This window comes from Mus musculus, chromosome 9 (genome assembly GCF_000001635.26).
Source record: "Mus musculus strain C57BL/6J chromosome 9, GRCm38.p6 C57BL/6J".
In the NCBI taxonomy this organism is placed as follows: Eukaryota; Metazoa; Chordata; class Mammalia; order Rodentia; family Muridae; genus Mus; species Mus musculus.
In genome coordinates, this window is record NC_000075.6 from 121,359,118 (window position 1) to 121,375,911 (window position 16,794).

Here is a 16,794-nt window from a genome sequence, read left to right on the forward strand (position 1 = left end):
GAAAGCTACACCTAGGTGTCTTTACATTTTGTGTGTGTGTGTATGTGTGTGTGTTTATGTTATTCAAAGGATTCAGTTTACAACGAGGTTTAAAGATGAAGCCAAGTATGAAAAGTATGTAAAACCTCTATGAACTGGCTTACTTCCCTTAAAAGCCTCCAGTTGTAACTGGAACTGTAAGGTGGTCTTAGGGAGCATGTTGTTTAGATTCAGGGTGACAGGAGGGCAAACAAAGGTCACAGACACACCATGGCCCAAAGTCAGCACAGCTTGTTCATTTCAGTGTCCCTGTCTGAGGTGTCTTTAGGGAGACACATGTTATCGCTGGTGATTTTGGCCTTTTCGGCTGACTGTGCTGAGGTTTCCTGGCCTAGCCTGCAGGAAGGGTGACCTAGATCCCAGGGTGAAGGACTGTTCCTCTACCCTTGTCCCTCCATTTCCCCTGTCATGATCCTGCCTCATCCCAGGCATATGCATATCCCATATGGAACCAGGGCTTCCAGTGACTGCCCTCCATGCCCAGCCTGAAGACTGGCTGGCCTTCTTAGGAGCTTGTTCCTAAACTAGAAAGGAGAACACAGGCTCTGTGTGTTCAGCCTCTTGTGCTTATGCCCAGGCGACTCTGGGCCTTTCCACACTCTCAGATTGGGACCACCTCCTGTCCTTATGCCCATGGCTTCACAAATGCAGGTGGCACCCCTACATTGTAGAGACCCCTGAGAAGCCCAGGGCTCCAGCCAGGAGGTGGTAGCTGAGGGGAGACTTCACCCCAGTGAAGGTTAGGAGGGAAATGGACAGAAAACACAGGAAACAGATATTGGCTACAAAAACATAAGAGGTTTTTTTTCTGTCCTGGCAGTGGTGGCAACACCTTTAATCCCAGCACTTGGGAGGCAGAGGTAGGTGGATTTCTGAGTTCGAGGCCAGCTTGATCTACAGAGTGAGTTCCAGGACAGCCAGGGATACACAGAGAAACCCTGTCTTGAAAAAGAAAAAAACGAAACAAAAAAAAGAGGTTTCTCTGAGGTAAAGTTTGGAGTTGAGGGAGCAGAAACCAGAGAAATGGAGAAATCCATTGTATGATATTCTAGAACAGAAAGGGACATTTGTGCCTTTGCGCCTTCACCCCCTGGGGTGTGCACCCCCCCCCCCCCGTGTGTGTGTGTGTGTGTGTGTGTGTGTGTGTGTGTGTGTGTGTGTGTGCTCTTCCCCCTGGTGTGCTCCTCCCCCTGGTGTGCACTCCCCCCTGGTGTGCACTCCTCCCCCTGGTGTGCACGCCTCCCCCTGGTGTATGCTCCTCCCCCTGGTGTATGCTCTTGGCCTGCCCCCATCCCCATTGTTATCTTTCTGGCACCCCTTTGTCTGCCAAAATGGCCAGGCTGCAGAACCTCTCACTCCTCTGCTGACTGGGGTCCCGTCTTCCCCTGGCTCCCCAGGCTGCAGCCAGTCAACCGCACAGCCCACAGTGTGCTGCCTTCACCCATGGGCAGGCTTTTCAAAAGCCCGTTTGTTTCCTCTATCTGGAAGAAAGCCCTGGCTTTGTGTGTGCCAGGCTTTGCTGGGGCCAGAGACATCCAGGATCTTCTCCTGAGCCTGTTTGCGTGAGGGGAAGCTGGGAGACGCAGCACTCAGTGGCAGGAAACGGCTTCACACTGGTCCCCTCCGCTGACTCTGTGTGGCCCCTTATTTCCTTACTTCTAAGTGGGGTTGCTAAACGTTCAGCTAAGAAGAGTTGGCCACACAGGGAGGTTAGCAACGGTGGGCAGCTCCCCGTGCTCCCTGCCAGCCTCAGAAGGGCCAGTAGTGGCACACTTGTGTAACTGTGTGCTGCCGTAGAGAGCCATTTCAAATGTAATTTTAGGGACATACAAGGCTCGCTTTCTTGGGCAGTCTGAGTAATTTTGAGAGTGGTGACTGGCATATGAGTTTGCTGTATGCAGAACACAGGGTTGATATGCCTTGATCACTGCTTTGTTATCATCTGCTACACGGTCTCTGTCTCGGGCGTGGGCACAGGAGGGCTGGGCTCAGCCACCTGCAGGGATCCAGCCCATGTCTCAGCAGCCGGAAGCTTAGCGTCCTCTTCCTGTCTCCACAGATGGTGCCTGGGGCTGTTGGAACGTGTGCACTATGCAGCCTCTGACCAGTTTTCTGCTTTGCGTGTGTGTACATGTGTGTGAGCTACCCATCCCCGCCTCCTCAGCACTAGCTTACAGGCTCCACCACCCGACTCTTGTTAGATGAGTGCTGGCCATAGAACTGAGACCCTCCCAACCCACTGGGCTGCTTCCCCAGCCCTTGGCCTCTTCTGGTGTACCATCCTGGCTGTTTGTTTATTTTTGCTTTTAGAGTTTGTAGACATCTTGAGTCGTTGGCAGAAAGCACAGTTAGAAATACTGTAGTAAGGGTTTCCGCAGACTCACACCCTGAGGTGGGCTATTTCCCCTTCTTCTGCATCCCCCCCCCCCCCCCCCGTTTTCCCCAGCCTGGGACTCTATTCAAGTCAGAAATTAGATGGGGGAGTCACATGGGTCATTGGGTGGCTGAGTGAGGCTCATTCCGGTCGTTAGGAGGTTAAGGTTAAGGCTGCTCTTCCAGAGGACCCAGGTTTGATTCTCAGCACTCACATAGCTGCTCACTGAGACCTGTAACTCCAGATCTGTGGGATACATCTTCTGGCCTCCCCCGGCACTGATCACCCTGCAGAGAGACATGTGGCAAAAAACACCCGTACACATGAAATAAATACATCTTTAAACATCTTTTTGAAACACCATACTTTTTTTTTTTTTGTATTTTGTTCCCTTTAATCTCACTTTTATGATTTTTGGATTTTTTTTCTTTCTTTGTTTGTTTGTTTTTCTGGAACTCTTCAGAACTAACCTGGTGGTGGATCATTTCAGGTTAACACAGGTTCCCAGAGTGGGAGCTCAGCCTTTCCTTCTCCCACTCCTGTGAAGATGTATACAGACATGTGTCATTTGTTAGACTGTTCCTGGCCAGTCAGTGTCCAGACCAGAGTCAGAACACAGCCGACACACAGAGGAAGCCATTACTCGCTCAAGACTGCCAGGGTAGCGCCAGCGTCCCTTAGCCTCATCTAAAGAATTCTCAAACTAAAGCACCGAGCATGGCTGGCAACCTGTGGAGGACTTCTGGCACGCCGACTTCCAGCCCTAGTACCCAGAATGCTTTGTGCTTTCTCACGAGGCTGCTTCTCCACTTTTCTGTGCATCTCTGCCGAGCAGGTGTGATGGGTCAGTTGGGTTCCACATGTCATCCTACAGAAAGCACCCATGTTCCAGGCCTCTCTTGCTTCTGTTTCCTTAGTGTACGCAGAACCTCCGCCTCTTCCCATTTCATACTTTCTGTCCACTTAAATTCTTTCTGCTTATGTGTGTGTACCTGTGTCAGATGATGTGCCCATGTGCCTGAAGTTTCTGTGGAAGCCACGTCCGATCCCCTGGAGCTAGAGTTATAGGAAGCTGTGAGTATCCTGACACGGGTGCTGGAAAGAGCGCAGGACCTCTGCAAGAGCAGTAGATACTCTTAACGGCCGCATCATCTCTGTGTCCGTGCACATGTGTGTGGGTGCCCATGGAGGCCAGAAAAAAAAGACACCAGAAATCCTAGGGCTGGAGTGATGTAATAGATGCCTGTGACCCACCCAGCATGAGTTCCGGGAAGAGCGGTACACACTCTTAATGGCTAAGCCACATTTCCACTCTCTTTGAACTTCTGTCCCTATGTATACTCTGTGTGTGTGTGCATGCATGTGCAAGTGGGTGTGCAAGTGTGTGTGCCATGGCACAGAGATAGAGGTTAAAGGACACCTTGGATGTCAGACCTCACCTTCTACTGTGTTGGTGGAGGATCTGTTTGTTGCCCTCTGTTCACTAGGCTGTCTGGCACGTGAGCCTCTTCCACCGTCCATCTTGCTGTAGAAATGCCGGATTATAGACATGAACTACTGTGCCTGGCTTTGACATGGTGCTGGGGATTTGAACTCAGGTCCTTGAGTGGCAAGCACTTTATCCACTGAGCCTTTGTCATTCAACACACCCCTATTATACACTTTTGCCATTTGCGCGCGCGCGCGCGTGCGTGCGTGTGTGTGTGTGTGTGTGTGTGTGTGTGTGTGTGTGTGTGTGTAGAGGTGGGTGGGAGGGAGAGGACCCTTACTGAATAAAAGGATAACTTCTCAGGGGCTAACACTGTCCTGAGAGGTAGCATGTAGGTTGCTGTTGAAACAGAGCAACTCTTTTCCTATAGTCAGATTTCAATGGCAGTCTGAGTTGCCCAATGGGACTGATGTTGCTGTAGCCCGCTTATCACTTACCATTCCCAGGGCTCTCGTTCATTGTCTTTGGCCCTCCCCAGGAGCCTGTGAATGGGCCTGATGTGTTTTGTTTTTGTTTTTTTAAATAAGGTCTTAACTTACCAGGTTCTCAAAGGAGTTCACTCCTATCTCACTGTAGCTTAAAGTGGGCACCGACCTTAAAGTTCTTTGTGGACTTGCGTTTAGCAGAATTTAATGGTGTCATTTATAACTGAATGTACAGATGACCATATCGCCTCGCAGTGTCAGTTTGCATCTTCCTCAGAGCGTACACTCGTGCTCTGCCCACGATGACTTGCTCCATGCCCGCCCTGGCTTCTCCCTTTGAGGATGGCCATGCCCTTCTAGCTGAGGCCACTTTGTTAATGTCTTAGTACAAGCCAAGGCTGATTTCTGTGTTGGGACTGAGGCCTGGTTAGCCGGAGAACCATCTCTGCAGTGTTGTGACAAGACCCTAATCTCCCCTGCCTTGATCTTAAAGCTTTTGTCTAGATGTATCCACAGACCCTCATGACGGTGTCCTTCTCTCTGGGTTGTTCCACAGATTCTCTGTGAGCCGCACCTTCTGGTACACTGAATCTCCCGGGGGGCCATCCGCCCGACTGCCCCTGACTCCGGCAGCGGGGACCCCCCATGGCAGTGGGCACCTCCCCTTGAAACCTGCCAAGCTGGACGCCACAGCCCTGCACGACGACACCTCGGCCAGCTCCACGCCCATCTCTGAGGCTTGCAGCCATGCGGTCCTCGCCTGCGGCCCGGGCATCCCTGAAGAGTACTATGTGAGCGAGGCTGTGGAAGATGCTCCCAGCTACAGAGAGCACCGGGATGCCTGCACCATCACCGGTATGCTGACCTTACCCTGCTGGGGATGGGGATGGGGCTTCAGCCATCAAGACTGGGAGAGGTATGCAGCCCCAGGAGAAGGCCTGGGAGTGTATGCATTTTCATGTTGCCATGGCAGCCTAACTGGCTAAAGCAGTTTGTAGGGAAGGTGGGCCTATTTTGGCTCACAGTTTAGGGTGCAGTCTGTCATGGTTGGGGAAAAGTTAGTGCAGGATTGTGAGCTTGCTGGTCTCACTGCATCCACAGTTGTCAAGGAGACGAACGAGTTACGCAGCCTAGGACCCATGGGATAGTGCAGCCCACACTCAAGGTTGGTTTTCCCACCTGAGTTAGCACGGTTGAGAAACTTCTTGGCAGACATGTCCAGAGGTTTGTCTCCTAAATGGTTCTCGAGCCTGTCAGGGTGACAGCATGAACCATCACAGGGTGGATGCAGTCACCATCTGAGATCAGGGACCTTCCGTTCAGAACCTGCTTCATTGGTGTCATTCCGTGGCTTGGGTCAGCGTGTCACAGAATTGTCACAGAGGCTGAAGACAGTAGCACTGGGCCCCAGGCAGCATCATGGGTGTTCAGTGTAGTTTGATTCTCTCTTGGGTTGTATTTCTCCAGACTGGCATGGGCGTCATGGCAGTGACATGTAGTGTCAGTTTTAGATGCAGGAAAGGCTCCACACGCTATGTTCACAGAAAGGGTTCCAACGCTGTGTGTGCCTCAGCACTCTGTCATATTACACTTTGCCCACACACATCAGGAGACTGCTGCACACATCAGGACACTGCTGCACACATCAGGACACTGTGCTGCACACATCAGGACACTGTGCTGCACACATCAGGACACTGTGCTGCACACATCAGGAGACTGCTGCACACATCAGGACACTTTGCTGCACACATCAGGAGACTGCTGCACACATCAGGAGACTGCTGCACACATCAGGACACTGCTGCACACATCAGGACACTGTGCTGCACACATCAGGACACTGCTGCACACATCAGGAGACTGCTGCACACATCAGGACACTGTGCTGCACACATCAGGACACTGCTGCACACATCAGGACACTTTGCTGCACACATCAGGACACTTTGCCTGTGCACAATGGCTTCTAGCAGCTTCTTTTTGTTCTGGGTTACCCGTAGAGTTACACACAGGATACCCTGTGTATTAAGAGTTGCCTGACTGCTGAGGGGCACAGAAACAGCTGTAGTTCCTTGGTGTGCCAGTGTGCTTCGTCCCTGCCTGGGCCTGTACACCTGTCTCTCCTGCTCCCTCTAGTGTAGCCCCTTTGCTGCCCTCCCTGCCCTGTGCCCCTGATTCCCTCCCCTGTGCCCCTGATCCCTCGCCCTTGTCTATATTACTTGAGGGCATGGTGTCAAACACCCACATATGACACAATCCATCTTTCTTCTCAGTGCAGGAACATGTTGGGAACTCCTTCTTGGGAGAATCCCAGTGGGCCCTGCAGGCCCATGTTCTTGTCTCTGCAGGACAGCTCAGTTCACTCCAGTTCCTGCAAGAGCTGATGCTTGACTGTGGAGGGGGGAATGGCTTCACTCCATTCAGATTCTGGAGGTTCCTTCTTACAGTGACCTCTAAAAATCTCTAATAGGACCCCTAGGCCTCTCAGGCCCATCTCCTTTATATGTCCCCTCTGGGCACATCTCCTTTATATGTCCCCTCTGGGCACATGGGCCTCCTTGTGGGGACTCCTTTTGAGTCCTTGAATATAGTGGCAAGTGTCTTCTGGCTCTGAGCCCTGAGTGAGAGGGAATGGTGTCTGCTTTTGAGCTGAATTGGAGCATCATCCTTGTCAGAGTCCTGAGTAGGGAGGCATCATCCAGGAAGCTAAGCTGACTGGGGAGACAGAGGACTATGAAGAAGTTGGCTGCACACGGATGCAGGACGAGCAGGGCACACAGAGGGTGTTAAGCATCATCCGCTCCATATGGAGGGGACGAGATGAGGTGAGGCCAGAACACTCCAAACACGGAGCTGGGATCCCAGCCCTGATTCTGCCAGTGAAATCTTGGGAACCTCAGCCTGTTCAACCAGTTTCCTTTCTCAAATCGTGACAACCAAGGGCGAGGGAATGGCAGTGTAGAGTTTGGAGCGTCGTCCAGTCCCATGGGATGCAGAATCCCAGGCTTTTGGTTAGGATGCCCCAGGGGACACCAGAGAGACACGTTCATGTCCATGATGCCCAGCAGCCACAGATACAGCTTTGCCAACTCAGGCAAAGAGCTGGGTATTCAACCCCTGTAATCCCTCCCCGCCAAAGAAAGTCCTATCAGGAGGTCAGTGCAACAAAGACATAAAATGCAAACGCGTTCTCCGGAGACCTTGAATATGCCCGGGAGCTCTTTGTGGATTCTGAGGGCTCTGCCAAGCTAAGCCCTGGGACGCCACCTGGCACTGTGCCTCCACCCTCACTTCCCAGGGAGTCCTGAGAAGAACAGTGGCTTTCTGTTCTACGCTACAGTTTAGGCAAAACTAGCTGCCCATCAGAAAGGCTTCTCTCCCTGCCTTCCCACCCCCACCCGCCCCACCCTAGAGAGGTGTCGTGTTGTGGGTGCGCCTTTTTTTTCTCTTTGGGGTGGTTTCATAAGATGAGGTGATAGGGCTCCTGGTTGCCGGAGTTACGTAATCCACTGTGCGTCCCGGGGCAGCGTGGGGATCTTCAGCTCTGCCCCAACAAGCAAGCTTGGGAAAACTGCTGAGGAAGGCTCAGAGCTGTGGCCAAGCTTGCATGGAGGACCGCTCTCTCTCCAAGTCCTCTTTGGAGTTTGTGTCTGCCCATGGCATTGGCAATTCAGCTCAGGCAGCCCTCCAGGGCCCAACCTCTGCCAGGACTCAGCCACACACTGGCTGGGACAGACTCATGTGGTGAGTGTTTTCATGGGAACGTCTGTCCGTCCGTCTGTCCGCTGTAAGTTTACTTTGTGGTGTGGCCAGAAGGGAGGGAAGAGCAGAGAGGGTCGTGCCTTCAACCTTGCTCTGAGCTGGGGGTCGGGTTGCTGGTTGGTTGAGGAATTACCGTGTTGAATGATGGGCAGCTGGGATGGAGGGGAGCTGGACGCTACTTACTCTCACATCTCCTGTACTGGGTTCAGGGGAGACCAGCAATAGCCAGGTGTAAGATGTAGGTCAGATTTTTGCTGGCCTTGGTAGAGTCTGCCTCTAAAACCCCTGTTTCCAAATCAGTACTATCTGCTGCCCCCTGTTCCTTCTCTCCTTCCTCTTCCTCCTCTTCCTCCTCCCCTTCTTCCGCTCTTCCTCCCCCCTCTTCTTCCTCTTTCCCCTCCTCCTCGTCCTCTTCTTTTTTCAGTACTGAGGACTATGCTTTCTAGATAAGTGAGCGACACCTGAGCCCACCCTCCCCATTTTTAAACCTTTTTATTTTGTGGTTTTTGCTCACTGCCTTGTTCAGGACGATCTTGAACTCGCTCTGTAGGTCAGGCAAGGCCTTGAATTTTCGATACCCCTGCCTCCGCCTCATTTAATCAGTCAGCGCCCAGACTGGTGTGTGGGTCAGCAAGGGATTTTCACATGTGAAGAGCAGAACTACTCAGCACCCCTCCCCCTCCCCCACATTCTTGTGTCTTCTTTGCCCAAAGCTTGGCCCTGTGATTGTGGTCCCCACACCCCTGACGAGAGCTTTATGTCGGCCTGCTCTGGCTTGTTGCTTGCTGTGGGCTTCTCAGTTCCTCTGAGTGGATCGGATTCAAGTCTGACGATGGGATGACCCATCTAGTTTCCTGTCTGTAGTCCAAAGCCTACTGAGTTCCACAGTGGCCTCTTCCTGTCCCCTACTAACAAATTCAGGCTTGTAGACTTTTAAGTCTTATTCCTAAGCTGATGACTCCAAACCTGCAGTCTTAACTGATGAAGGTGCACGGAGCCCCTGGATGTTCAGGACCAAGTTCTTGATGCGATATCTGTTAATTTCTGGGGTTTCTCAGTAATCTGGTCCTGCACAAAGCCCAGAGGTGAACATGGGTGTAAGTGAGCCCCTGTAAACCTTGGAAAACAAGCAAGGAATTCTCAGGGCATGGAGACTCCTGGCATCTGCCCTGCCCGAGGGAGACCATGCTTGGGTTGGGAGACAGCTCAGCCCAGCAAGTGCCTGCCACACAAGCACCAGGGCACGAGTTCCAGCCCTAGACCTGCATGTTGAAGCCAGGTGTGCTGGCGCATGGTTATTTTCTCAGCCCTAGGGAGGCAGACAGGAACACCCCTGGGCTTGCTGGCCCATATAGATAAATCGGTGAGCCCCAGGCCAATGAGAGGCCCTCTCTCAAACACAAGGATGGAGAGCAAATGAGAAAAGACACAGGCTGACTTCTGGCCATCATGGGAACATATACATACATGCATGTTTACAGAAATACACATACATGAACACATTAAAGCAAAACAACCAGAACTCCACACCCCTCTGCCCCCCCCCCCCCGCCTTCACCCCAAAGTCGCCACACGAGGAATCCGTCCCTTATCACAAACACTTAATCACCAAATGGGGCATCTTAGCCTCCTCAGGCTTAAATAAAACATGAGGCCCTTCTTGAACATTTCATTCATTTAGCTTAAAGTATGGTTTAGTAATTCTAGGAATGTATTTTTAATACTTCCCTTTGACAAGTTATAATCTAAGTGATATTTACTGGACCATGAAGGAAACAGGAAGGAGTGGACAGTGGGTTAGTGGGGCACAGTGAGAAGCTGCAGCTTAGACTAAATCTAGGGAATTGCTAGGATTTTCAAAGTCCTACATTAGGATCAGTTCCTGCTGGGGCTGGTGAGATGGCTCAGTGGGTAAGAGCACCCGACTGCTCTTCCGAAGGTCCAGAGTTCAAATCCCAGCAACCACATGGTGGTTCACAACCATCTGTAACAAGATCTGGCGCCCTCTTCTGGAGTGGCTGAAGACAGCTACAGTGTACTAACATATAATAAATAAATAAATCTTTAAAAAAAAAAAAAAAAAAAAAAGGATCAGTTCCTGCCCCTTCCCTCTGGATCTCTCTGGCCTAACAGTGGAGATCCTGCAGGTAGACGATTTTATATATATATTTTGCATTTGTCAGAGGACATGTGGGAGTCAGTTCTCTTCCCCTGTGTGGGTCCCAGGGATTGAACTCAGGCCGTCAGGCTTGGCCGCAGACACCTTTGTTCTCTGAGTGCCTCTAGCCGACCCGTAAATCAGAGTCTTGACCTATAACTGTGACTGTAGTTCCCAGGTGCTTGGTGTAGTTTTTATCTTCCTCCTGGTTTGTTTGTTTGCTTGTTTGCTTTCCTCAGAAGCAGGCTCTTAATGTAGTCGGTGGTGGCTCTCATTAGCACGTCTCTTGTTACAGCCTTCACCCACCCCAAGCCACTTTGGAGGCAAGCAAGCAAGCAATAAATTATAATGGAGGAGCATTTCATTGAGAGCCAGGCCTGGCCTTCAGCCCTGGCACCTGGTTCTCCCTACTCAGCAGGGGTGCACCCGGGAGCGAAGGAGGGGAGGTGCAGGGTACACCAGGCCACAGGAGCAAGATTCAGGACAAGACTAGGTAGACACTCAGTGTTTCTGTCGGCACCCCAAAAGCCATGAGACACACACCCAGGGGACCCGTGGGCAACTGTGATGCTGTGTTCCTGATGATGGGTGTTCTAAGGCAAGGGTCACCAAGGCCTTCTCAGAAGCTCACGATCATCACGCAGTATGGCAACCTTTGGCCATGCTTTCCATTCTATAGATGGAAAAATTGAGGCTGAGGGAGGTTAAGTGAAGATATCGATTCCTGCGGAGCAGGCTTCAGTCTGGGAGGTCTGTCTATGGGTTTGCTTTTTATCCACCATCCGAGCTTTCTGCACCGAGACCCACAGGAAAAGTCATGTTGCGTAGTGACTTATGCATCCCAGGACCACCCTCGCCAGTCCCTGGCACTTCCTGGGACCTGTTCTGTCCTAGGTAAGGAGCGAGAGCCGGGATTCACCAGGCTGTTCCTCACTTCCTTGTGGCTGAAAACATTCGGTCTTTCTGCTGCATTCTTGCCTGTCTTCACAGAAATGTACACCCACTGCTTCCGCTAGAGCCAATCCCACTTTCTGAAGCTCTCCGTGAGGCGCCTCACGTAAAAAAGTGTGCAGCAGAAAAAGTGGAGTGAGTTCCTACTGCCGCAGAGTGACCCGTTAGTCCAGTGGTCCTCAACCTGTGGGTCTCCACCCCTTTGGCAACCCTCTATCTCCAAAAAATGTTTACACTACGATTCATAACAATAGCAAAGTTGTAGTTATGAAGTAGCAATGAAAATAATTTTGTGGGTGGAAGGTCATGACAACGGGAGGAACTGTGTTAAAGGAGCAGCATCAGGAAGGCTGAGAACCCCTGCTTTAGCTCTCCTCTCCGCAAGATGTCTCAGTGCACACTCTCCTTGTAATCATCTGTGTTACTTTGTAGCCTGTGTCAGTAAGTTACTTGTTGTCTCCCTAGCCACCAACTACGTCATTAATTCCCTCTCCATAGACTGCTGTGTGGGCTGCTAAGCTTTGCAGATCTGTTCTCCAGGATTGGGAAGATCTGTGCGTCCACCCAGCAATGTCTCTAATGTCTGAGAGGGATTGCCTGGAGTCGGACCTGAGTTTTGGTGGACTTTGATGGAGGTGTTGTATGAACATGTATTGTTCACATTATTATCAGTTCTGCCTGTAGCTCACACAGTGGGTTGCTTCCGTTTTTTCATGAAATACCTTTAAAGTCCCCTTCCTTTCTTTACCTCGTGTAAGACTGCTGAAGGGATTAAGCAAGGGCATACATAAGGCGCAGAATCCTTAGTAAGGCTTAGTATGCAGTCAGCGCTCACTTAGCTTCTTTATCGTTCCTGCCTCATGATTAACCAGTTCACTCTGTCGCCTGCTACAGCCTTTTGTCTAATTTGTCTGCCTGCCTCTTGTGTTTCTGTCATTTGTCTGCCTGTCCATTTGTCTGACTGGCTTGGAGAAAAACCCTGGTGGCTGCTGCTGGTCTGGAGGGAAGCCGAGGGAGGTAGAGGGAAGGAAGGGGCCTGGCTGGCAGAGCAGTTAAGACAGGTAGCCCTGCAGCCAGCCTCCATTTACAGACCCTTTCTCAGTTCCTGTCCCCCATGGTGACACCAGCCCCAGATCCCTCAACCAACTGCTTTGAATTCTCACTTGCAGATGTGTCTGGCCTTTGTCCTTCGTCAGCACACCTGTGACACTGAGAAATGTGTTAACCCCCACCCAACAGCTCGGTCCGTTTCACTTGCTGAGCTACACTGCTCTTTCCAGAGGCTGCCGCTCTTCCTATGAGCCCTGCTGGGAGCAGCTGCGCTGGCGGCGGTTCCCAGAGAGGCTGGGCGGGGCCGGGGCGGGGCTGGGCCCGGGGCCTGGGCGGGGCCGGGGCGGGGCTGGACAGAAGCTTCCTGAGCTGTTCTGGGAGCAGGATTTCCCCAGAGCGGCTCCCTCCCTTCCCTTCCCCCTCTCCCTTCTGTTCTCCTTGGCGTCCATCGGGTAAACTCTGGCAAACTCTTCTGGGTAGCCCCGCCTTTTAAAGGAGTATATGGACTGATCTTTCTTCACAGTGATTTTTAAGGGTTCTGTGAGCTCTTTATCTGATGTATGCGTGGACACCGGCTGACTGTCCTTCTGGGTTCTGGGTCCGTCCTGCATTATCTCAGCTCCTGCTGGGGCAGGCGTAGTCTGCGTTCCCAAGGGAGGGGCTGCACAGCTTTGTGATGAGCTTGGATCTAGAGCTTAAGGCTGGCTAGTCTGGACTGTTCATAGTGGTGGCTGTGGCCCTCCCATCCGCCCTAGGCCGGTGTCTACTTACCAGCCTGTTCCCCATCTCTAAAGCTGTCATGATGGTGACATCCTTGGGGTTCCCTTGGCATCTGTTAAGTGCCTGTCACTGTGCTGATGTGTAAAGTTGTGATGTGTCCTGTGATCAACGGTAGTGAAGGTTTCCTGTCTGGCCCAGCTCAGCACCCAGCCTCTGCGGCTCACTGCGCTTCACTGACTGTTGGTCAAAAAGCTCAGCAGGGATGGAGGGACAGAGCCTCCTTACCACAGGTGCCAGATGCTCTTTACATAAACGCAGCAGTGACCACCCCACCGGCCTTCTTATTTTTTTTGGCCCTGAGACTTCACAGACGGCTCAAACAGATGGGGTTGCAGGGCTGGCAGGGCTGTGAGCTATCACCCTGAGAGTGGCAGCAGCCGGCCCCCCCCCCCCCCCCCCCCGCACTGTTTACAGAGGGACCCTGGGCAGCTCCTGTTTCCAGCTCTTCTCTCTCCCTGCTCTTCCCCACCACCCCCAAGCTCCCCCTTCCCTCCCCTCCTTCCTGTCTCTGTTCCTCCTCCTCCTCCCCTCCTCCTTCCATCTACCCCATCTCCTCCTCCTCCTCCTCCTCCTCCTCTTCCTCCTCCTCCTCGGTCTCCTTTAGAAAAATGAGTGCAGGCCACAGCATCCCAGGACTCAGCCCCATTTTCAAGGAAGTCTGGGGACACTTGAGTTCATTCACTGAGAACTGCTCTCAGTTCTGTTTGTTGTTGTTGTTACTATTATTATTGTTGTTGTTATTATTGTCAATTTGACACAAACTGGAGTCATGTGGGGAGAAGAGTTGAGACTCCATCAGATTTTCCTGTGGACAACTCTGTGGGCATTTGCATGATTAATGATTGCAGAGGGAGGGCCTAGCCCATGACTGTGGTGTCGCCCCTGGACAGGTGATTCTGGATTGTGTAAGAAAGCAAACTGTGGGTTTATCTGCTCTTCTAGAGGATGTGGGTTCAACTCCAAGCACCACACATGGCAGCGAACAGTGGTCTCAAACTCCAGTTCTAGGGTATCTGACACCCACTTCTGTCCTCTGTGGGCGTAGAACCCTACACATAAACTAAAAACAGAAGAGAAAAGAAAGCAATCTGAACAAGCCGTGGCCAGCGAGCCAGGAGCAGTGCCCCCCCCGCAGCCTCTGTTTCATCTCCCGCCTCCAGGTTCCCGCTGTCAGTTCCCTTTGTGATGGCCAGTGCCGCGCCTGCACCATGCCTGCACCATGGACTGAAGCCATGCAAAGCCTCCCCTCCTGCAAGCCGCCTTTGGTCAGAGTTCTATCACAGCAGCTGGGGAAACAAATTAAAACCGGTTTTCCACAGACTTTTGGTTTTCGCCCAGTGAGAGCTCTGCGGATACCTTAGGGTGAATTCGACCCCAGGACCCATTGCAAACTGAGGCTGAGCAGGCTGTCTGACCCTTGGTCTGGATGTGGAATCCTGGGAGAAACAGAGGGGAGGCTGGAGACAAGGGCATGAAGGTCCAGATTTCAGGACTGGTCATTGTGTGGCTGGCAGAGGCCATGTGTGATTCCCACTGCAGCTGAGGAGAACCAGGAACTGGGAGGTAGGGAGTGTGTGGTGGCCACTGCCTGCACGAGTGGCTGGACTTGGTAGAACACACCACCTGTACTTGTGCATAGGTAGAGGAATTGGACGGGGATGGGTAGTCATGGGGAGTCTGGGATCTGGGTCTATGAGATGGTTTGAGTCTCTAGCAAGTAAGACCTTCTTCAGTGGGCCAGTGGACCTGAGATGCCCGAGGAATGCAGATCCTAAGGGAGCCACCCAGACCCACACCCTAACTCTCACCTCCAGGCTCAGTCCCAGCTGGACGGACCCAGGTGTTTCTATAAAAGCCCAAGACAGACTAAGCTCCCAGAGGGAGGGAGGTAGGCTTTATTTCTAAGGCTCTTTGGAGTTCTGGGGAAGGAGCTCAGGGCTTTGTGCACTTAAAGTGAGCCACCTCAGTCCAGGGTCCATTCTAAGGACAAGGACAGGCCCCATGGGTAGGACCCTTCCTGCAACCCCTCCCAGGAACATGAGCCTGAAAGGCAGCTAATGCCAGGGCTGTTCCCCCTTGTGTGCATCTGTTCTGGTTTGAATCTCACGGCTCAGCGCGACTTTAACAGCTGTTAGCTTATAAACTGAGGACACAGGCCCTCCAAGGGATGGCTGAGGAGGTTTTTATTGTGGATATGAGGGAGAGTAGAGCTGTAGGCATCTGGAAGAGTCTAGAACAGGGGAGAAAGTAGTGAACATGGCCAGCAGATTGGACTTGGGCATGGGAGTGGGTGTGGGGCTGGAGGGAGGAAGAGAGGATCAAGAAGACAGAAGGCCAAAGAGGAAGAGAAACAGGAGAACCAAGAGCGCAATGGCCTAATGACAAGCTGTGGAAGGAGGGCACGGGGCAGAGTGAGATCTGAGAGGAGCCTGACAGCAGGCAGTTTTTTTTTTTTTTGCTCTTCGGTGTTCGTGCACGTAGAAGAACAAGAGCATGCATGCCATGTAGCAGTCTTGGAAGTTTCTGGGCTCATGTCCTTCCTAGGCCTGTGATTGGCAGGAGGACCCGTGAGGCTGGGAGTGTGGTGTTGTACCACCACCTAGTGGACATATAGAGCACTACAGCAGCTGCCCTATTCCCCCACACCCTGTGTTTCCATCTCCCAGAGGGGTCTGTTATTGTAGCTGTGTAGATTGTGGGAAACCTTCTTTATTCACCTCTTCTTGGCTTTGCTCCCTGGCCATTCTGAGCACTGGAGACTATCCTGGAAATTGGCCTTGTAGTGGAGGGTGTGACCAGAGTCAAGTTAATCTCATGTTCCTTGCCTGCGTTCCCTGGGACAGACCTTATCTATTGGTGCTGCACTCTGTTTGCGGTGCTGGGGATTGAGCCCAGGGCTTCCAGCATGTTAGGCTGCACTGCCAACTGAGCTATGTCCTGTCCCTGCCCTGCCCAAGCTTTCTGACATGCTTGGAGCCATGCCACGGGTATCAGGTCTGAATGATTCTGCACAGAACGTACGTGATTTGCAAATGGTAAACTTGACCTTAAGCCCCACATTATCCCTGTGAAGCCCAAGAAGAGGCTGGGGTCAGCAAAGTGACTCACAAATGCTTGTCCTAATTTGTTCTGGGCTAGGGAAACATCAGTTCACATCTAGTCACTTAACAGCTATAAGGAAAAGATGAAGTTTGTCTGTTTTGGACAACAGCTTCACCTGATACCACTAATTTTTCTCTGAATTAAAGAACTTGAGGGCCGGGAGATGCCTGAGCAAGGATGAAGACCTGGAATCACATTTAAAAAAAAAATCCAGGGGTGTTATTCTCTGCCTGTAATCCTAGCACTTAGGACAGAGACAAGCAGACCTCCAGGGATTGCTGGCAGCCAGCTGAGCCTAACCTGTGGGAGCCAAGAAAAGGGGAGAGACTCTCTCAGAAAACAAGGGGAACAAACGAGAAAGACACCCAAGGTGGGACCTCTAGCCTCCATAGCCGTGTGCACACATGTGCACGCGTATGCACACACACAGCCCCTATAGCCATGTGCACACATGTACATGCGCATGCGTGCACACACACACACACACACACACACACACACTCACATACATGTGCACACACACACACACACACACACACACACACACACACGCTCAGAAAGAGGCTTTGCCGAAAGAGCTGGTAAGACCCTGATTCCTTAGGGCCCCAGGCTCCTCCTCTCCTTTGGTTTTACCATTTTCACTATGGCCACCACCTTTAAT

The 16,794-nt window shown here is 51.9% G+C and overlaps 1 protein-coding gene across 4 annotated transcripts in view; it reads left to right on the plus strand.

Annotated features, from left to right (window-relative positions):
- Trak1 (trafficking protein, kinesin binding 1) overlaps positions 1-16,794 on the plus strand; it is a 177,418-nt gene that overhangs the window by 61,616 nt on the left and 99,008 nt on the right. For 2 of the 4 annotated variants that reach the window (NR_152160.1, NM_001357972.1), the window contains exon 2: positions 4,884-5,182. Coding sequence is in view for 2 of the 4 variants with exons in the window: in NM_175114.3 (NP_780323.2) it covers positions 7,987-8,074 (88 nt within the window). In the remaining 2 variants the exon portion in view is untranslated. Of the gene's footprint in view, positions 1-4,883; positions 5,183-7,840; positions 8,075-16,794 lie in introns of those variants that run through there. The other 2 variants (NM_175114.3, NM_001357973.1) reach the window with 1 other exon arrangement.